Below are 18,795 nucleotides of genomic sequence, written 5' to 3'. Positions count from 1 at the left end.
AGGAGTATCTATTAAAATCTCACTGAAATAGCTTAAATGCATAAAAAATCTCTTTCTTAAATTTAATATATAGATTAACAGATTATGCATACAATAACGAATTGATTGAATATACATCTCTTCTTTGGAACACCTGTCTTTTTGGAACATGTGTCCTGCTCAAAATTTAAAATTTCTCGTTCATAAAATAGCAGACATAACATTTAGGTGTTTGATACGCGTGCAAAATTGCACACATTTTACAAGCTGTCTTTTTCCAAATCAAAGTGCATTTGTGGGTTTTTAAGAAGAAATTTTTTATTAATTAAAACCCATGAAACAGTCATGTCTCCCTTATCTAAAACAATTCATATCAGTTCTATAATTTATTCAAAAATATTAAATCATGACGGTGTATCCGCTTAAAAGTATATTGCCATAAACAATAATTTGCTCATTGGAAAGAACCTTATACATGTCCTGCTAAAGGAAACTTGACTTCTAAGGGCTTTTCTTGTTAAATATGTTAGCACATTTTTTAATTGTTTTAATATATGGCAGTGCTAACTTCATATATTTATATAATAATTGCCGCATTAAAACGATTTTTATCAAGAAATATAAGCATCTTATTTAATTATTAAGAGATTATTTATTATGTTAAAGATTTTTTTTTTGTGGTTAAAAAAAGCTCTTTTTACACTGGGTTAAAAAATGATTTAATTCTCTGGGTTAAAATAAACTTAAATTTTACTACACAAAATTAAAAATCTTGGCCTAATTTATTTATAAGATATAATTTTCTAATGAAATTCGAGAATAAAATCTGTTTGAAAGAAATTTATTTGAATAAGAATCTTAGTTTTTTCTTAAATAGTAACTTGATCGCACAAATAATGAGGCATAGAAAATGATATTGCCTGATTGTTTTCGTTTAGTCACCCTCCAAACGTACAGAATAGAATGAAATAGAAATGATTCTAAAATTCCACTTCTATTGCGTTACAAAATTGTGCCATTATATAATGCAGTTATTTAGAAAACTTTGATGTATAGAAAATTGGTGGACATCGTGCAAACTACGTAATTTATATACGATATTTATCGTCAAATATCGTTTAATTCTCCATTTAAACTTGTCATCCAGGAAATTTCTTCCCATTATTATTTAAATTTTTAATAAACGTTTTCTATTTTATTCTTTTAAATAATGGAAAATTTCCAAAAGTAAGCAATGAGACTTTACTTCTATAAGTAAAGACCAAATATAAACCTTGACATATCTCTCTATCTGATGAAAATAATTTCTAATTTATTTAACGTTCTAAATGGGAATATACTTTTCTGTGCGGGAATCGAACCAACGATCTCGTAAATTGCAGGCTAGAACTTTGAGCCATACCAGTTGGGGTATTTTCATGTCTAATTGAACTCGTCTTTATTGTTGTATGTATTTTTGGGTTAAATATTGCTGCAACGCTAAGACTGTACATTTGCGAGTAATTTATACGAATATGATTGCAATATATTTTCGTTAAAATTAGAAAAAAAAACTAAGTAGTTCCTATTCGAATCAACCACAAATTTGAAAAATCTTTTTTAAAAGAGAATAATTATCAATAAACGATGATTATGAATAAATTTATTGATCCAAATGAACTCTAGAATGTATAGTTAACGATTTGTAACTTCGAAAACTTTTCGAACATAACGTGCATTTATGATTACGTTCCTCATTATGTATCCGTGAATGTGCTGATAATTTACTACTTGTGCGAAAATGTTGATGGCATACCTCACATTCATACGGACGTTCTCCGGTATGTATACGTCGATGCTCCAAATATTGACCATTACGTTTAAATCCTTTATGACAAATATCACATTCAAACGGCCTTTCGTTTGTGTGAATTTTCATGTGTTCAGATAGATCGCAATTACGTTTAAAACTTTTTGGGCATATTGTACATTTAAATGGACGCTCGTTTGAGTGTGATCGTTTATGCTCAGCTAGATCACAACTTCGCTTAAATAATTTCTGGCATACTTCACATTTATATGGTCGACATTCGCTGTGTACTTTTGCATGCTCTGATAAATTACTACTGCGCTTAAATGTTTTCAAACAGACGTTACATTTATGGGGCCGCTCTTCTTCTTTTGTGAATAGTTTCACTAAGTATGATTCAAAATTTTGTTCTGGAATTGTGTTTGTTGAATTATTTACCGTATTCGTTTTTTCTATGCTATTCACTTTAATTATTTGTCCGTCTGTGTTTCCACCCACAATTGGATTGAAAAATCGATACTGAATTTCTTGTGTTTGATCCGTGGAAAAGCATGCATTTTCAATTGCACCCTGCAGTTGATAACAATTTCCATCAGTGTTTAATTTTAATTTAATTTCCGCACCTTCTGCCTCGGTAATTATTTCCTGTTTCAAAACTGTGGCTTGATTGAAATTTGCTGTGGCTTTATCAATTATCTGTGTGGTTGTTATTTCCTTAATTATTGATGTATGTGGGGGTAATGTTTGGATATTCTGTACAATGGCAGTGTTTTCATCATTACCACATTCTTGTTTAATTTCCACGCATTCTTGTTTAATATACATCCCATTTTCATCGATTTGCTGCTGTTGTTGATCGTCAACTGTTTTTTCAATAATATGTACTTCATTCTGATGTTGGTTTGGATCGTTTACATCTTTTTCTTCAATTGTTTCTGTTATAAAAGTTTCTGTTATTGTTTGTGTATTATCTGTGTTCAAATGTGCAACGTAACGTTGTAATATAGATTCTGATCGAATGCATTGTGTTCGAAATTGATGTGATATTTCCAAATGGTTATTGCATGAGCTGCAGATGAGTGTCGGTAATCCATCTCCTTGATTTATCTGTAATTAATGCAATTTTTATTTATAAACGACAATAGTAAATAATAATTATAAAATGTAATTGTAAAAAATCAACAAAATATGCGTTTGAGTTCTGTGCATCGACAACGCATTTGTATATGAGTGGATTAAATATAGCTAAAAATTCATATTAGTTCCCAAATAACATTTAACACCATAGAATCTGTTCAGTTTAAATTTAACTCCATGAAAATCTGCTCCAATAAAAAGTGGGCTCTAGATTTCAGAAGATAACTCACCATAGGGAACTATTTGAAAGAGTAGGTGTACATTATAAAAATTTTAAGAATGTTTTAAGAGTATTTAAAACGTAACACTAGACTCTCTTTACAACACAATCGGTGAAACTCCTTGTTGTTTCCCTTAATGCAAAGCGAGCAAAAGAGGTAATATGTTCTTCTGAAAAATTCATTTGTGGGAAGAAAAGCTAGACAAGTAAAAATTCAAAAAATAAATTCGATAATGACGGCTTACACTTTGCTGTTTGCATTTTTTCGTCAAGTGTAGAAATCAAATGCAAAAACAATTTTTGAGAGAGTTTTGCATGAATTTATTTAGTTTAGGAAAAAATGATCCCATTATATTTTAAACATTTCCTCTATCTCTTATCTCTTAATTTTTAATCTGTCATTTATCATAAAAACCATTTATTAAAGGTAAATTTAGCTGTGGAGATTAAAATGTGGTTCTCTATACAGAGTATTTAAACATTTAACCATATAAGTTGTCTGTATCTTATTTCACTTTTGATACGCTGTATATATGTAATATATGTCAAGATATACTAAGTTTAGTCCCAAGTTTGGTGTTCTTAAAATAACCTAAAAAGTCCATTTCCGGTTGTCTGCCTGTCTCTCCGTCTGTGAACACGATAACTCAAAAACGAAAAAAGATATCAAGGTGACATTTTTACAGCGTGCTCAAGACGTCAAAAGTGAGGCTAATTTCGTAAATGAGCAACATAGCTAAATTGGGTTTTGAGTCTGTAGGATCCATCTTGTAAACCGTAAGAGATAGAACAAAAAATTAAATTTAAAAAATGTTCCTTATAAAAAAATTAACAACTTTTGTTTGAAACTTTTTTTCGTAAACGTCAGTGTTTACCCATGAGGGCGCAAATTAGGGCAAAACTTTGGTGTCCATTTTCTCCAATACTATATAAGATAGAGAGTTGAACATTTGCAGGTAGCTTCAACTATAGGTCTTGCGAAGTATATTCGAAAAAAGAAAAAAAAATTCTAGAAATTTTCGAAAACCAATTAAATGGCGGCCGAAAGGCAGCCATAATTGTGTTGGTTTTTAAACTCTTCTAATTTATAAAAGTAAATAAAGCAAGCACTGATATTCAACACATTCTATACAGGGTATTTCAACAATTAACTCATTCAATTGTTTGTTTTCACTTGTTTTTGTTGTTTTAAAATGAGTTTAGGTATACTCGAAAATTTGGATTAAATTGATAAATGTAAATTTTCCCTCGAATAATATTGACGATATTGTGCAATATTTAGTATCAGTTACCTAAACTTAGAGGGAAAATGATTAGAAAGAACATTCCAAAATATCTATTATTTATTGCCTATAGTTTATATTTTTAGGCGAAATACAAATAATCAAGTCAAGAGAAGCAACGCAAGTAAGGATATATAATCATATTTTCCGTGTGTTACACGGAAAAAAACACGTCTTCATAATAAAATTGGATAAAATAGATTTTCTCTTTCATACCTCTATTTTCAAATAATATTGAGGGAGAGAAACTTGGTACTTAATTAGGGGGAGGGGTAAATTTTGTATTTTCCTGTAATTGTCAATCCCTGATTTTCTGAAAACTTAATATAATTTTGAAAATTTAAATTTTTGTTTTGTTTTGTAAAAAAATAATTGAAATAAAATAAATGAGACAAACTTTTTTCATTAGTTAAAAATATGTTTACATGATTTCGAAATTATTATTTTGATATGCTTACATGTACGGGAGCGCATTCCATAACAGCAGCAGCAATTGTTGTCGCTAAATTTGATGATCCCGTTGAAAAAATGTCGGTAAATGGTGCATTCGATGCTGATAAACATACACGGCAAATATCATTTAAATTCGATTTACGTACACTGATTACGTTCATTTTCACTTTAATATAATTTCCCCAAAACAAAATATTTTTCCTTTTTTTATTTTTTTACTTTTTTTTCTTCTCTTGAGTATGAACTTTTTTTTTTTTTTTTATTGTATTGCGAATGATGATGATGATGATGAAACTGACGGCGACGCCTGACGACGCTTTAAGTAGCAGTGAAATGTGGCGCACTATAACGTTGCCATTATTTTGTTTGTTAAAATTAAATTATGCGTTTTATATAATTCTTAATAGTATTTTTTTGTTTTCTATAATTAGAAATTTTTGAAAAGTATACTGTTTTAACCGAAAAACTATAGATAATTTTCGTTTTTGTTTTTTAAATTTTATTATTATATTTTCTTAAATTTATTATTGTAGCAAAATTGAGCTTCTTATATTCTTAAAACGGAAATATTTAATATCCTAAACTGTTCGTTAAAAAAAATTGTATAAAAATTTACATGCTCTTTTGATATTCTATTTATCAATATTCACTTTTTTTTCTTATCTCCACCTAACCAGCCGCAAATGCAAGGCAATGGCTCCTTCAAAAATGGAAAAGTGAACCCTAGACAAACAATAACAAATATAGTTGGGTACATGAAGGGCGCCGCCAGCCATTTCGCGGGAGGGGGCTGGTAGTTTGGTTGAGCCATAAAATTTATTGTTGTACAGAATCCCATAAAATACGAAATTCGATCTTTCAGGAGGGTTTTTACTTTTTATAAATATTTAGAGGGGACAGCTGTAGGGGGCCCCCCGTCTTCTCGCTTTGGCGTCGCCCTTTGGAAGGTTTAATTAAATAAATTGTACAAGGTGAAAAAATTAGACCCTCAGAATAGCTTGAAAAATTATATAGATATATTGTATTATTAATGATTAAGTTAAGATTGGGCTTTCAGCTAAAAATAAAATAATCTGTGGGGTAGTAGAAGATTTAAGTCCCATTTTGAGGACTTTTGCGTTTAAAATTTTATGAGAATCTAAAATTGTGTAGGAAAATTACAAAATTTATTGAAGCAAATTGAAGTATCACGAATATATCTATTCTACAGATTTATAATTTCCAAAAACTTCGTTTTTCTTTTTTGGATTTAAACTCACTTAAAATATGTACTAGCTATGAAATCCACTTTAATTATGTCTTTGTCTGTTAAAATTAAAATCAAGGATTGATTATAAACTCGACTTGTTTCACTATAACAACTCGACTTGTTCCACTAATCCTAATAAACTATTTAATATATTACAAAGTCCAAAATATTATAAAGTGTTTAATTAAGGCTAAGAACACGTTGCAATAATTTTGTATAAGAAATTTTGATAGAAGTTATGTGGAATCATTTGCAGTGGTTTTTGTGTCCTGTGTTATATTCAAAATTTCTCGTTCAAAATTGACAGATAGTAATTAACGTAAAACGCGTGCAAAATTTAATATAATTTAAAAGCTGCCTTTTTCCAAATTAAAGCGCATTTGTTGGTTTAAACTTTAAAGAATGTAATATTTTTTAATAATTGTAGTCTAAGAAACATTTACGCCTCTTTCATCGAAACATTCTTTTCTTCTACATTTTTTTATCATCATACAGTTTAAAACCTTTTGGGGAACTCATAAAACCGTGACCCCATTGATTGATGTGAGTCGTTCGCGCACTGGAGTTCACTTTGATGGTATAAATGTCCGGTGCTCGTCAGTCATATCATTAATAAATACACCTCCGGAAATTTTTTGTGGCTCATTTATACTTGGCCTAACAACAACGATGGAAATAAAAATTTTAATTCTTCAATTTTATGGATAGAAACTTTGTATAAAACTGAGCGATAAAACCTTTTCAGCCCCTCGATTGTGTGATGTATTTATGTGTTTAAAAATATAATAAAAAATATTGAAGTATTTTTTCGATCGTCAGACGAATATTATGCCAGATATACGATCGCGTAGCCCAAATGCGTGTGTTATTGCCTACATTTTCAATTTTGCCTCCAAATATTCAGCATTTGAGTCGGTAAATACCATCTGTCTTTGTTCCACACTTGCTGCTGACAACGCAAAACCCGTTCGTATTGATAAAATTTTTACTAAAGATGTGTACACTCCAGTAAACGAAGCAAAAACCTCTAAATTCTTTCCTATACCTCCGATTGACCTGAAAATTTGGAATTAAGTTTTGTCCACTCTCTAGATCGAAAGTTATATGGTGGCGGTAACCACTCCTTCTAATGGGTGGAAAAATAATTGAATACGGCAACGGAAATCGCTAGAGCGATAAAATAAAGTGTCATTTAAGTATATTTAAAAAGTCAATACTTTGCGAATTATAAACGATTGAAATTCGTAGTATTTAACGTTAAATAACATAAAAATTAGACGTTTTTTGAAAAGTATATCATACACTTTTTAAAGTACTATAAAAACCATAGAAAATGGAAAAAGTTTCAAGTCATTTGCACGAAAATGAACGGAGTTATAATTTAAAAGAAAGTTTCTCGTACCTTTTTTATGGTTTATTCAGCACAAAAACATAATGAATTTACCACGGGAATTAAAATTATGCTTGCTGCTTTCCAATGTACTTTATTTTGGCACTGACAACATGTTCAAAAAATTTTAACAGTTTCTTAATCACAAGTTTTACTTTTTTAGGTAATATTTTCCATTCACCGAGTGCGGCACAAATTTTAGCAACACTTCGCGAAATCGGAAAAAACCATTTGCCTGGCGTTTTGATAATAATTAAAAATACTATTCAAGAACGTATTAATTTCACTATAGCTCTTCACAAGGCCCTCGATGAAAAGATGAAAGTTCGTATGCTTGTAGTACGAGATGATTGTTTTGGAGATCCTGATACAGCAAAAGGCTGGTAAATTAAAATTTAAAAATATGTTGTTTTTGGAAATTGTTTTGTTTTTTTTTTTTTTTTTATAATGGGAAGAAATATTTTTTATACCGCTGTTTTGCTTGTAAATTAATGGCTTTTTGGAGCACGATTTCAAAAATAACTATAAATAGATTTTTCCCGTAGTTTCAAAAAAACTCGTTATTTATTACATCGTACACCCAGTGTAAAAGTATAAAAAGCAGAACATACTTATGAAAAAACAGTTTATGGTTTATGTTTTCGAAACAAAACAGTATCTAATAAACTTTCCAAACTTTTGCTATGTAATTTAAATCCATAGAATAAATATTATACATAGAGAACGCCATGTCCCAAAATTTGCGATATGATGAATGAGAGAGAAGACTGCCAGTTAGTTCTTATGTGCCTTTGTCTAATCTATATGTCATTGGCTAGATATTGTTTACATTACACAAAATAACAAGGACACATAGGAATTAACTAGCAGTCTTCTCTCTCATTCATCATATCGCATCCACTTGCAGGCTGGCATATCCCTCGCGTTATCTATGTATATTATTCAATGTTTAAATCACATCAGGAGGCCATAAAATGATAAGTCCAGCTCAACTCGTAGATCATCTGATTCAAATTGAAGGATTGGTTAAATTTGTAAAAAGTTTCATTTTCAAACGTTCATTGAACTTTATTGGCACAGTCTTGGATCAGCCGGCGTAATATTAATAGCAAAAATAGCTGGTGCAATGGCTGAAGCTAGCGAAAATATAGATGATATTTACGGCTATTGTCAATCAGTATCAGATTATTTACGCACTTGTAATGCAGTGTTAAGAACTCCTTTGCCAGTGAACGAATGTAATTGTACAGAAGATCGCTCTGGTTTACCAGTACGCGTTATTTGTGAATTAGGTATTGGCTTACAAGGGGAAATGCCTCAGCAAAAATTAGAAATACAGACTGCACATGAAATGGTAAGCAAAAAACAATAAGTACTTATTTTATTTTAGAAAATTTTCAAAATATAAAACGTCTACATTTCTTAAATATTATCGGATTTTATCTTCATGAAATTAAAATCAAATTAAGTCGATTTTCCCAACCTTACTACACATTTGAAACAATTTGTTTTTTTTTTCAGTCTCGGTAAAACGCTCAAATGAACATTTATTTGATTCCTCTTTTTGAACCTGGAATTTAGGTCGAAGTTTACATATTTTTAAATATAATGATGACTATAAAAAAAATTTTGAACTATTCTTCTTGAAAATCCAAAAATAGTTTAAATCAGGTTAATTTGGTCGCCTAAATCCACTTATTTAAATTTTTTTCTCTTGTCTTTAGAAATATTATGTTTTATTTATTGTAAACTTGAAAGTTTTTTTATCGTTTATATAATTTAGAATATGGATGCAAATATTAAATAGGGTTAAACGATATTGTAGGCTCAACCAAGTGAACCTGATCATTTCGATGTTAACGTTATTCATACGGGTAGGTAATCAATTTTAAATGAAACTGTTATTTAATATAACGTGTAGTTAATCATTATGTTAAAAAATATACGAGATGCTGTGGGCACTCGGTGGGAACGAAGTTAACAGACGACATACATGTGTCTATATGTTTACTGAGACAGTTCGGCTCCCACTCAAAATATTAGAACAAAAAGTATTCTCGTTATAAGAGATAACCTTAAAATAGTGATGCGTTCAATAGCGGTAAATCACGAAATACAGAGTGAATTTGCTTTACCGGAATCGAGCTTTTGCATATATAATACATACACTTGCTATTTTTTAAGCCTCTATAACTGAGAATAATCACTTCTGTCTCCATGAGCAAGTAACTGATTTAGTGAGAAATCTTGATAAACAAAAAATTAGTACCTTGAGCTCTCGCTTGTCCAAGTTCGACTGTATATTTTTATTTGAACGAGAAAGTAGATCAAATGATTTAATTTCCAAAAAAAAGGATAGCCATATGTGCGTGTTAAAAAATAAATTTCTATTTTGTTATAACTTTTTTGTGATCACAGCATAATTGTGTAATAAAAAATATATTAATATTTCTTAACACCTTAGTGGCTCACATTCACTTCGAAATCAATGAAAACCAATCAATGGACTCACATTCACTTCGAAATCAATGAAAACCAATCAATGGACTCACATTCACTTTGAAATAAAAATATACTCTAAGACATCAACATCTCCGTAATAAAATTTTTGTGTGTAAACATAGAGTTCAATTCGGAAATCATATGATTTAAGATAAAATTATACAACTGCTAAGAATCGAACCACAGACCTTTGCTTTCGAAGTGAGCACTTTAAACCATTAGACAACGGTTTTTTGTGGCACTGGATATATGTAGTTTCTTCACTTAATAATTTCATATTATGTGATTTTTTTTACTTTGATTTATCTTTATGTACTTTTAAATCCAATTTCAGTCGTTATTTTATTTTAGGTATCAGCCATGTTAGACGTTATTTTGAAAGTTTATATCCGGCCACATGTATCACCAGTGTCAACACCAAATACTATTCCATTAATTGTAATGGTAAATAATTTAGGTTCAATTACACCAATTGAAGAGAAAATTATAACAATGGAAGTAGTCAAGCAATTACGTGAAAGAAAATTTATTGTACGAGAAATTTACTGTGGTACTTTTATAACATCATTAGATATGAAAGGATTCTCGATCACTATTGGAAGTGTAAGTAACACCAGTTTTTATTTGCCAGTTGTAAATTTTTATTTAAATTTTTGAAAGATATCTTAAATTTCCTACAATTGATCAAAAACCTTGTTAGATAAATGTTATTATGTCTTAAATATCTATTATTATATCTTATCACAAAGTTGTTGCTGATACTTATATGCAAAATTACGAGTGCCATTATTGACAACATATATAAATGTAATTATAATCAACTTTATTTTTTCAGGTCCTGGAGGATTCTTTAATAAATGCATTGCATGCACCAACTAAAGCGTACGCTTGGAAAAATTGCATACCACAAGATTTAACGGACGACGCAAAAAAATTAAAACTTCCAATTATGTATGAAAATGGAGAAAATTTGATTGTCACTCCTACCAATTTTGGTGGAAGTTTCGTACTTAAAACATCTCATGCTTTACCAACAATTATTAATTTTGCTTTGGACGCAGTGATTTCAAGTGAAAAACAATTAAATATCATTGATAGTATCACGCGTGATGGTGATACAGGAAGTAATTTTTTACCTTTTGCGCGATACTTACAATATGAAATAGCAAGTGGGAAGGTGAGTTAAGGTATTTAATTATACGTTATTAATTTTAAGAACAATGTAAAGAATTTACGATATCCAAGATATAAACACGAAATTATTTATGAAACGAGAAAGAATATTATATGCATTAACTGCCTTACTTTGCAAAAAAAAAAAAAATAATGTGTTTTATGGATGTTATGATATTTGCAAGTTCTGAGTTTCCGAGTTATCACAATTATAAAAATAATTTTTACATTTGTTTTAGTTAGAAACACGACAACCCGGGAAAATATTATGGTCAATTGGAAAAATAGCGGAAACACGATTTCCTGGCACATTAGGTGCTCTCTATGCAGTAGGTTTTCAAGCAGCAGCTCAAGTATTTCTAGAACAACCATCTTCAGAACATGTTACAAGCCGTATTTGGATGGATGCCCTTCAAGCAGCAATTAACACAATTTTGAAGTTTGTTATAGTTTTACCTTTTGATTTTTAATAGTTGTAAATACAAGTTTTCCAAAAATTGTTTGATTGAGAAATAATTCATTTATATTATAGGGTTAAATTGTAATACAAATATTGATGACGCTATCGCTCTCAACCACTACTGGTTTGTGTTAGCGACTGAAGGAATGAGAAAAATTATCAATTAATTTTATCAACTTTGAAAGCGTGCAAAAATTGTTAGAACAAATCAATAAAAGCATTTCAATCTTCTTCATTTCTCTAATGGGCTTTTATGAAATTCTGAATTAAAAACTAGCGATTTTCATTCATCTTTTTATTTTGAAGGAAGCTTTACACCATACGAGAGTTTTGCACAAAACGCAACACACTGTTTAGTTAATGTTGTACGCAAATATTCATCTTCATTTTTATCCAGTGTACAACGATGGCATAATGGTCTGTCTTACTTAAAAAGTTGAAAAGCCATTAAACTATAAGATTAATGTGTTCAAAATTTATTAAAAAACGCCAAGAATAGACCCTGGAATATCTGTATGTCATACTATCCATTTCAGGTTTATATTGATATTTATCAACAGCTCACTTAGAAAAGATCAGCGATTCTGTGCTATTTAGACCGAGATTTGAGATTTTATCGGTGCTTGAATGTCGGTGAGGATATTGATGTCACCTGACAATAGTGTTCCATTCATCTGATCCATCAATTCCCGCTTGATGCACACTCACTTTGGCTTACCAAATTTATTTCCCGATTCCTATCTTGAGTATTCTTACTGAGAACTTTCTGATAAGTTCCTGAAGTTAAAAGGGGTGTTGGCATAGCCATAACCGATGTCTGAAGTTTGTAACTTCGTAAAGCCCGATCATGACCGTAATGCGTCTCGGTCTAAAATGAAGCTTGATTTAGCCTACGAGCCGCGCTAGCTGCGAATTAGTCTCTAAAGAGATTGATCGCCAATAGGTGTTGAATAACCCCAGGTCCTTTTGATAGTATTATTCGTGAATATTCCGTGATTAAAGCTGATGGTAACCGTTGGATCTTACCTAATTTTATACGACGAACTTCCATTTTTAGAGCTCCCTACCACTTTATTAATTCATAAAATATGAAGAGCATAACGATCGCAATAGATAGGCAGTCAAACATTATAGCCATGCTGTTTCCCATTGGTTTTTTACATGTATACTACGTCACAATAACTTTCCGAGTTCCTTAATAAGGCCAGTCCTTAGAGTTATTTTCAAATTAATCTGGGGTACTCAAAATATTGGAAAAAACCGGAAAACAATTGCGGTACTTTTTACTTGCAAACGGCATATCGGGATAGAATTAGACATGTTCTCCAAAATTATTTTCAGGCTATACATTGCAGTCATTACATCAAATTTTGCCTATATTGTAATTTTTGTCTGACTAAAAGTCAACTGTTATTCTCAACTTTGGTTAAAATTATTTCTAGGTATGGCGAGGTGAATATTGGTGATAAAACGTTTGTTGATAGTTTAAATGGGGCATTATTATCTATGCGATCTTTATCAGAACAAATATTAGAAACCAATCCATTGTTAGTGATGTCGGCAGCCACTGAAGGAGCTGAACTCGCTACAGGTAACACTGTGCGCTGTCCAAATGAGAAAAAACCATTCATAAAATATCCGGATGCAGGTGCACAAGCAGTTGCTACTTGGATGAGAGCAATTTATGAAGGGATGAAAATTAAATTCTCAAACAATGATTAAATATTAGTTTGGTTTTACAAAGTAATTTATATTTTTTAATTTTATAATTTTTTTATTTAATAAAATGTTTTACTTTATTTAAGAATTTAGTTACCTATTCTCCAGTGCTATGCAAGGTCACTAGATCCCAAAATAAATTAAAAATTTATTTATGAAATTCTCAAAGTTTCGGAATGTTAGGAGATAAACCAGACAGTCTGGATATGGCGAAATTAATCCGAACGCTGTATAATCGTTCGTATTCAATTTTCATTTTGGTATATTGCAATCGCCAGTTTTTTCAAAAACTAAAAAAAAAATGTTCTTCAAATAATTTAAAATAGAAGCCCCTCACAATTGTTGTTGAAAAACATACAACGTTAAATACATAATTAGCTCATAATACAATTACGAAACACATTACAGAAAAATCAATTTTAATCAACAAAAATTTTATTTATTGAACTCTGGTGAATTTAAATTCATATCGAAAGTAAGACGAAACAGTACGATTTTGCCTCTTGAGCCAAATCTGGAGAGACTTGCCACTTTAATTTAGAATTTTCAATTGTATAATTTGAGTAAAGATGTAACCTCATAATGACGCTGGAGGCTGGCTTTGAGCGCCTTGAAATAAGGCACAATTAATATGATTGCTCTCCATTGTGCCCCGTGTGCCACTGTGCCCCACCTTCCTCTACTTATAGTTTAAAAATGAAATCAAAAAGCGGGAAACAAATGAACTTTATTTAAAACAAGAAAGTACAAACAAATGTATAGAAAAAGTAAATTAAAGTATAATATTCTTATTATCTGGTGGCGGCTTCTTTTTTTTGCGTTTTTTCTTAAGACTTTGGGCTATTTTTTGCATCATAAAATATGCAAATTCTGGTATACGTTTACTATTAAATGGAAAAGTATATACTATCTGTTTTTTGTTGGTACATTCCTTTGTAAGATAACCCATCTCTATAGCACGATCCAGAATAATTTGTATGCATTTTCTTATGTTTGGAAATATTACCTTAAAAATAAAAATAGGAAATTGTAATCTTTTTTACCCAAAATCATATTATTGGATTATTTATTCTTATCACTACTATGAGAAGGTGTAAACAACTGAGTACCTCTACCATAGAATAATATATGGTACCTACTACCTAAACAGTGTGCAATTCATCGAGAATGTAACGATCTTCATTTGAAAAATTTTTATACCCTGTATATATTTAATATATATCAAGGTATACTAAGTTTAGTCCCAAGTTTATAACGCTTAAAAATATTGATGCCACCAACAAAATTTTGGTATAGGTGTTGTATCTTAAGAGTCCATTTCCGGTTGTCTGTCTGTCTGTGAACACGAGAACTCAAAAACGGAAAGAGATTCCAAGCTGAAATAACAGCGTGCTCAGGACGTAAAAAGTGAGGCTAGGTTAACGTAAATGAGCAACATAGGTCAATCGGGTCTTGGTTCCGTAGGAAATATTTTTTTGTAAACGCCACTGTTTATCCGTGAGGGCGCAAATTAGAACAAAATTTTGGTGTACATCTTCTCCAAAATTATAAAAGATAGGGAGTTGAATTTACAGGTAGCTTCAACTAGTGGTCTTGTGAAGTATTCTCAAAAAACAAAATTCTAGAAAATTTTCGAATGCCAAATAAATGAAGGCTAAAAGGCCGCCATAATTGTGGTTTTTTAAACTCTTCTAATTTATAAAAAAAAAAATAATACAAGTACTGACATTCAAAACATTCTATACCGGGTATTTCAACAATTAACTCAATCAATTGTTTGTTTTCACTTTTTAAATTTACTTTTAGACATAAATATTGCAATCAACAAAGTTTCAAAACATCATTAATAGGTGCAATTAAAAATAAAATAAACAATGTTAATCTATATATATAAAAGAAGAAACTGACTGACTGATTCACTGACTGATCGGCCAACGCACAGCTAAATTCGCTGGGTCTAGAATCATGAAATTTGGCACAAACGTTTCTTAAATAACTTAATAAGTGTGCACTAAGAAGGAATTTTTGGAAATTCATCCCTTATATGACTATTTTCTAATATCCATTCTTCAAGGGAGTGAAAGTTGATATGAAACTTTGCCATTTTTAACCTCCGAATTAAAAAAAGGGTATTATAAATTTGACCGCTATGTGTGTGTGTGTGTCTGACTGTCTGTCTGGTACCGTAGCGCCTAAACGGATGAACCGATTTTGATTTTTTCAAGTGCGAGCTTAGGGTTCCGTATCCGAATAAACTAAAAAAATTGCGATGATCTTCAAAATCGATTCAGTTTGAAAAAACTCTTTAAGGAAAAAGATAATTTAATGGAGAGTGTTCTTAGATATGTTTCAAGTTCGAGTTTAGGATTCCGTACCAGAAAAATTGGTCGTGTTTTTTTTTTAATTTTGTAAATTTCACTAGTTTAAGTTAAAAATGTAAAAATTAGGGTTACCATCTCTCCAGATTTGATCAGGAGACTTTCGAAATTGTGTAATCTCTCCCGACTCCCGATTTCAGCATAAATTCTCTCGACTCTCTGGTTTATCTCTCGGCTTCCCGAAACTTTGAGGTGGAAACCCTATTAAAAAGTGATATATGTGCTCATGGTTTGAGACAAAAGTTCACTGTACCACTTTTGTATGAAAATTCATTCTTTAAAGAGATAAATTAGGGCGTAAAATTTATATTAAACATGATTTAAAAAAAGTATGTATTTGCATTTAAGTAATTGTATATATTTGAATTCGAAGTTACCAAGCGAAGCGGATGGGCAACTGCTAGTGTTTAATAATTCAATTAAATAAAATTAAAAAACAATAAACTCTACAGGTGCTCTTTAATGGTCATTTTTCAGGTATTCAAGGCCTATTTCAAAATTTATTAGTTAGAATAAGGTAACATTTGTATCATTTATTGTTAAATACTTTTATTATAGGATTAGTTAGTCAAGTTTGAAAATAAACCTTTCAGTTCAATCAAAACATATTCGAAAGGGCAGTCCTATAAATATGAATTTTTCCAAGCGGCTATATGGTAGACGAATTTTTATATTTCTTGTTTAGTTGCATTTCTAAGATTACCTACATTAAAAAAGTATACATTTAAAAATTTTCGCTTTTGGCTGATGCCAAAATGTTAAAGGTAAAAAATGTTTGTGGAATACTTTTTGTTGTATAGTCCCGGCAAAATCCGTTATTGAGCATGATTAATTTTCGCATGGAAAATTTTTGCAATATCCCGTTTAAAACATGCTCCTGAACCTAAAAGTAATGGTTGCCGGTGGGTTACTCAGTAGGATATTGTTTAAACTAATTTTTTTTAACAAATAAGTAATATTGACAGAATGTTGAAAAGAAATCCTCAGTAACAAAATATTTTATTTTTAAATAGAATGCTAAAGTTGTTTTTTATCTAGCTCAGTACGCGAGATTATATATTGTTACATTTATTAATATAATACACGCGCGTCATACTTTTTGAATAGGTAGTATCTACTATCTCATAATTATATTGTAAAAATTAATTGTAATAAAAATCCTAAATTATTTGGTCTCCTGCAAATAGGACAAAATTATTAAGGTACAATTTCTTGCAACACAATTTTTAATGAAATTATCAAACTAAGTTAAGTGTAGGATTAGAAATAATAACAAATTAATAAATTAAGATTCTTGATTTTTGTTAACAGATATTATTAAATACAATTAAACTATTAATGGATTAGCAATAAATTATTTATGATTCTGCATAGCCGTATTTAAATGTATGATTTGAGAGGGGCTAGAACCTAGAAAATTAATGATACTTGTTGAAAGATGCGAATTTTGGTAAATCAAATTTCAAAAAATTACAATTATTCATTTTTAAAATAATTTTAATTTCTTCAATTTTCACCCCATGGGATCTAGGTATGTCCAAAGATTATAAAAAATTCCAAAATATTGGAAATTTTTAGAAAAAAATCTTTATTATATAAATACGTATTTCGAATACCATGTAATCATCGTCAATATGAATACGTTTTTGTCCTATATTTGTAAAATTGGTTTATACGTTACATTAGTATCTGATTTACACCAAAAAAATGTTATTTAAAAAAAAAAAATACTATTTACAGTATGTATTTAAAAAAAAACCAATTCAAATTGACTTTTAAAACAGTGTATAGTATCATGGCGTCTTGAATGACATCATTAATTGACATACAATCATTTTTGTGTATGCAAGTTACAAGTATGTGCAAGTTTACATGTTTTTGTATTTGTAACCTTATATAGCCTTTCATATGGCGTGACGTAGAACCTTTAAAGTACGTCTGATTGGTGTTTGCTGTCAGGTGACCGGATATATAATTTTTAAGAATTTATTTTTTCTAAATAATAATTATCCTTATATTTTATAAAAATTAATTTTGTGTGTTCTATATCATGATTAATCATTAGAAACTTTTATCCAACCGATATATTCTTAGTGTACAAAAGCCTATTATTCTTATATTGTATGATACTCGTTGCTAATTTATACGTATTTAGGTTAGGTTATATTGGCTGTCCACGAGGGACACACTTGAGGTGTAGGAGCCACTGTAATACCTTTTCCGCTGATAATTTCATTTATTAGCTCCTCAATTTTTTTGAGATGCTTAGTGCACCTATTTCATGCATATAAATGCCAGCCCATCACAACCATTAATAAAATTAATTTTTTGTTATGACGGCGGGAATCGAACCCGCTACCCTTGGCATACCGCGTACAGAATTGGTTACGCTTTAACCAATTAAGCTACTAAGGTTGACGAAATACGCTTTTATATAATACAAAAATTGATCTAGAGAATTGGGACAAAAATCGAACTTTGTACGAAATATACAAGAGTTCTCATTTATTATCTTTGATAATATTTATATTATCACGATAGGAAGGTTCATAATGTATAGTTTGTATTGTTTTTTGGCCACTCAATGTTAATAATCGGTATAACCAGCTTATTTCATTTTAGGTTTTACTCTAAGAGAAACCGCATAACTATGCGGTGGAACTAATTAAAAAGAACGATGAAAGTCATTAATTACCTCATATCGTTTCATAATATACTTTTCGATTCTTTCAAGTGTAGGTCCTCCCTTTCCTTCTTTCATTAATGCAATTAACGCATGTACAACAACTCCAGAGAAATGTTCAAAACTGCTGATAGAAGTCTTTTTCTTAAAATTACATATAGGCATTACAGGAATACCGTCTTTTTGTGGAGTACGTTTCTTCATTTTTTTTATAGTTAAGATGAATCTGAGGTAAGAGGTGAGTTATCCATGTATCCCTAATTGATATTTTACATTTTGTGGTCATTAAGACGTCCATTAATAAAATAAAATAACACTTTACAATAGAATTTAATCCGTTTTATCACTTGACTGATAATATTTACACAATGTGTTTTTTG

At 30.2% G+C, this 18,795-nt stretch overlaps 3 protein-coding genes across 3 annotated transcripts; 1 reads left to right on the top strand and 2 right to left on the bottom strand.

Moving 5' to 3' along the window:
* Window positions 1-795: 795 nt before the first annotated feature.
* Window positions 796-5,116, bottom strand: LOC123303272 (zinc finger protein 880-like). The gene is made up of 2 exons (XM_044886267.1): window positions 4,867-5,116; window positions 796-2,875 (listed from the first exon to the last, which is right to left on the bottom strand). Exons 1-2 carry the CDS (start codon window positions 5,020-5,022, stop codon window positions 1,622-1,624), a joined length of 1,410 nt encoding a protein of 469 aa, XP_044742202.1. The 5' UTR covers window positions 5,023-5,116; the 3' UTR covers window positions 796-1,621.
* A 2,702-nt stretch (window positions 5,117-7,818) lies between these two features.
* On the top strand, window positions 7,819-13,481 carry LOC123290433 (putative 3,4-dihydroxy-2-butanone kinase). The gene is made up of 7 exons (XM_044870610.1): window positions 7,819-7,883; window positions 8,581-8,854; window positions 10,354-10,605; window positions 10,838-11,179; window positions 11,415-11,614; window positions 13,078-13,283; window positions 13,441-13,481. The coding sequence occupies exons 1-7, from the start codon at window positions 7,819-7,821 to the stop codon at window positions 13,479-13,481; spliced, it is 1,380 nt and encodes a 459-aa protein (XP_044726545.1).
* Window positions 13,482-14,126: 645 nt separating this feature from the next.
* LOC123290411 lies at window positions 14,127-18,619 on the bottom strand. Its single transcript, XM_044870589.1, has 2 exons — window positions 18,428-18,619; window positions 14,127-14,360 (listed from the first exon to the last, which is right to left on the bottom strand). The coding sequence occupies exons 1-2, from the start codon at window positions 18,617-18,619 to the stop codon at window positions 14,127-14,129; spliced, it is 426 nt and encodes a 141-aa protein (XP_044726524.1).
* Window positions 18,620-18,795: the final 176 nt, after the last annotated feature.

Source organism: Chrysoperla carnea, chromosome 1 (assembly GCF_905475395.1).
Source record: "Chrysoperla carnea chromosome 1, inChrCarn1.1, whole genome shotgun sequence".
Classification (NCBI taxonomy): Eukaryota; Metazoa; Arthropoda; class Insecta; order Neuroptera; family Chrysopidae; genus Chrysoperla; species Chrysoperla carnea.
This window is presented reverse-complemented; position numbering and strand designations above follow the sequence as displayed.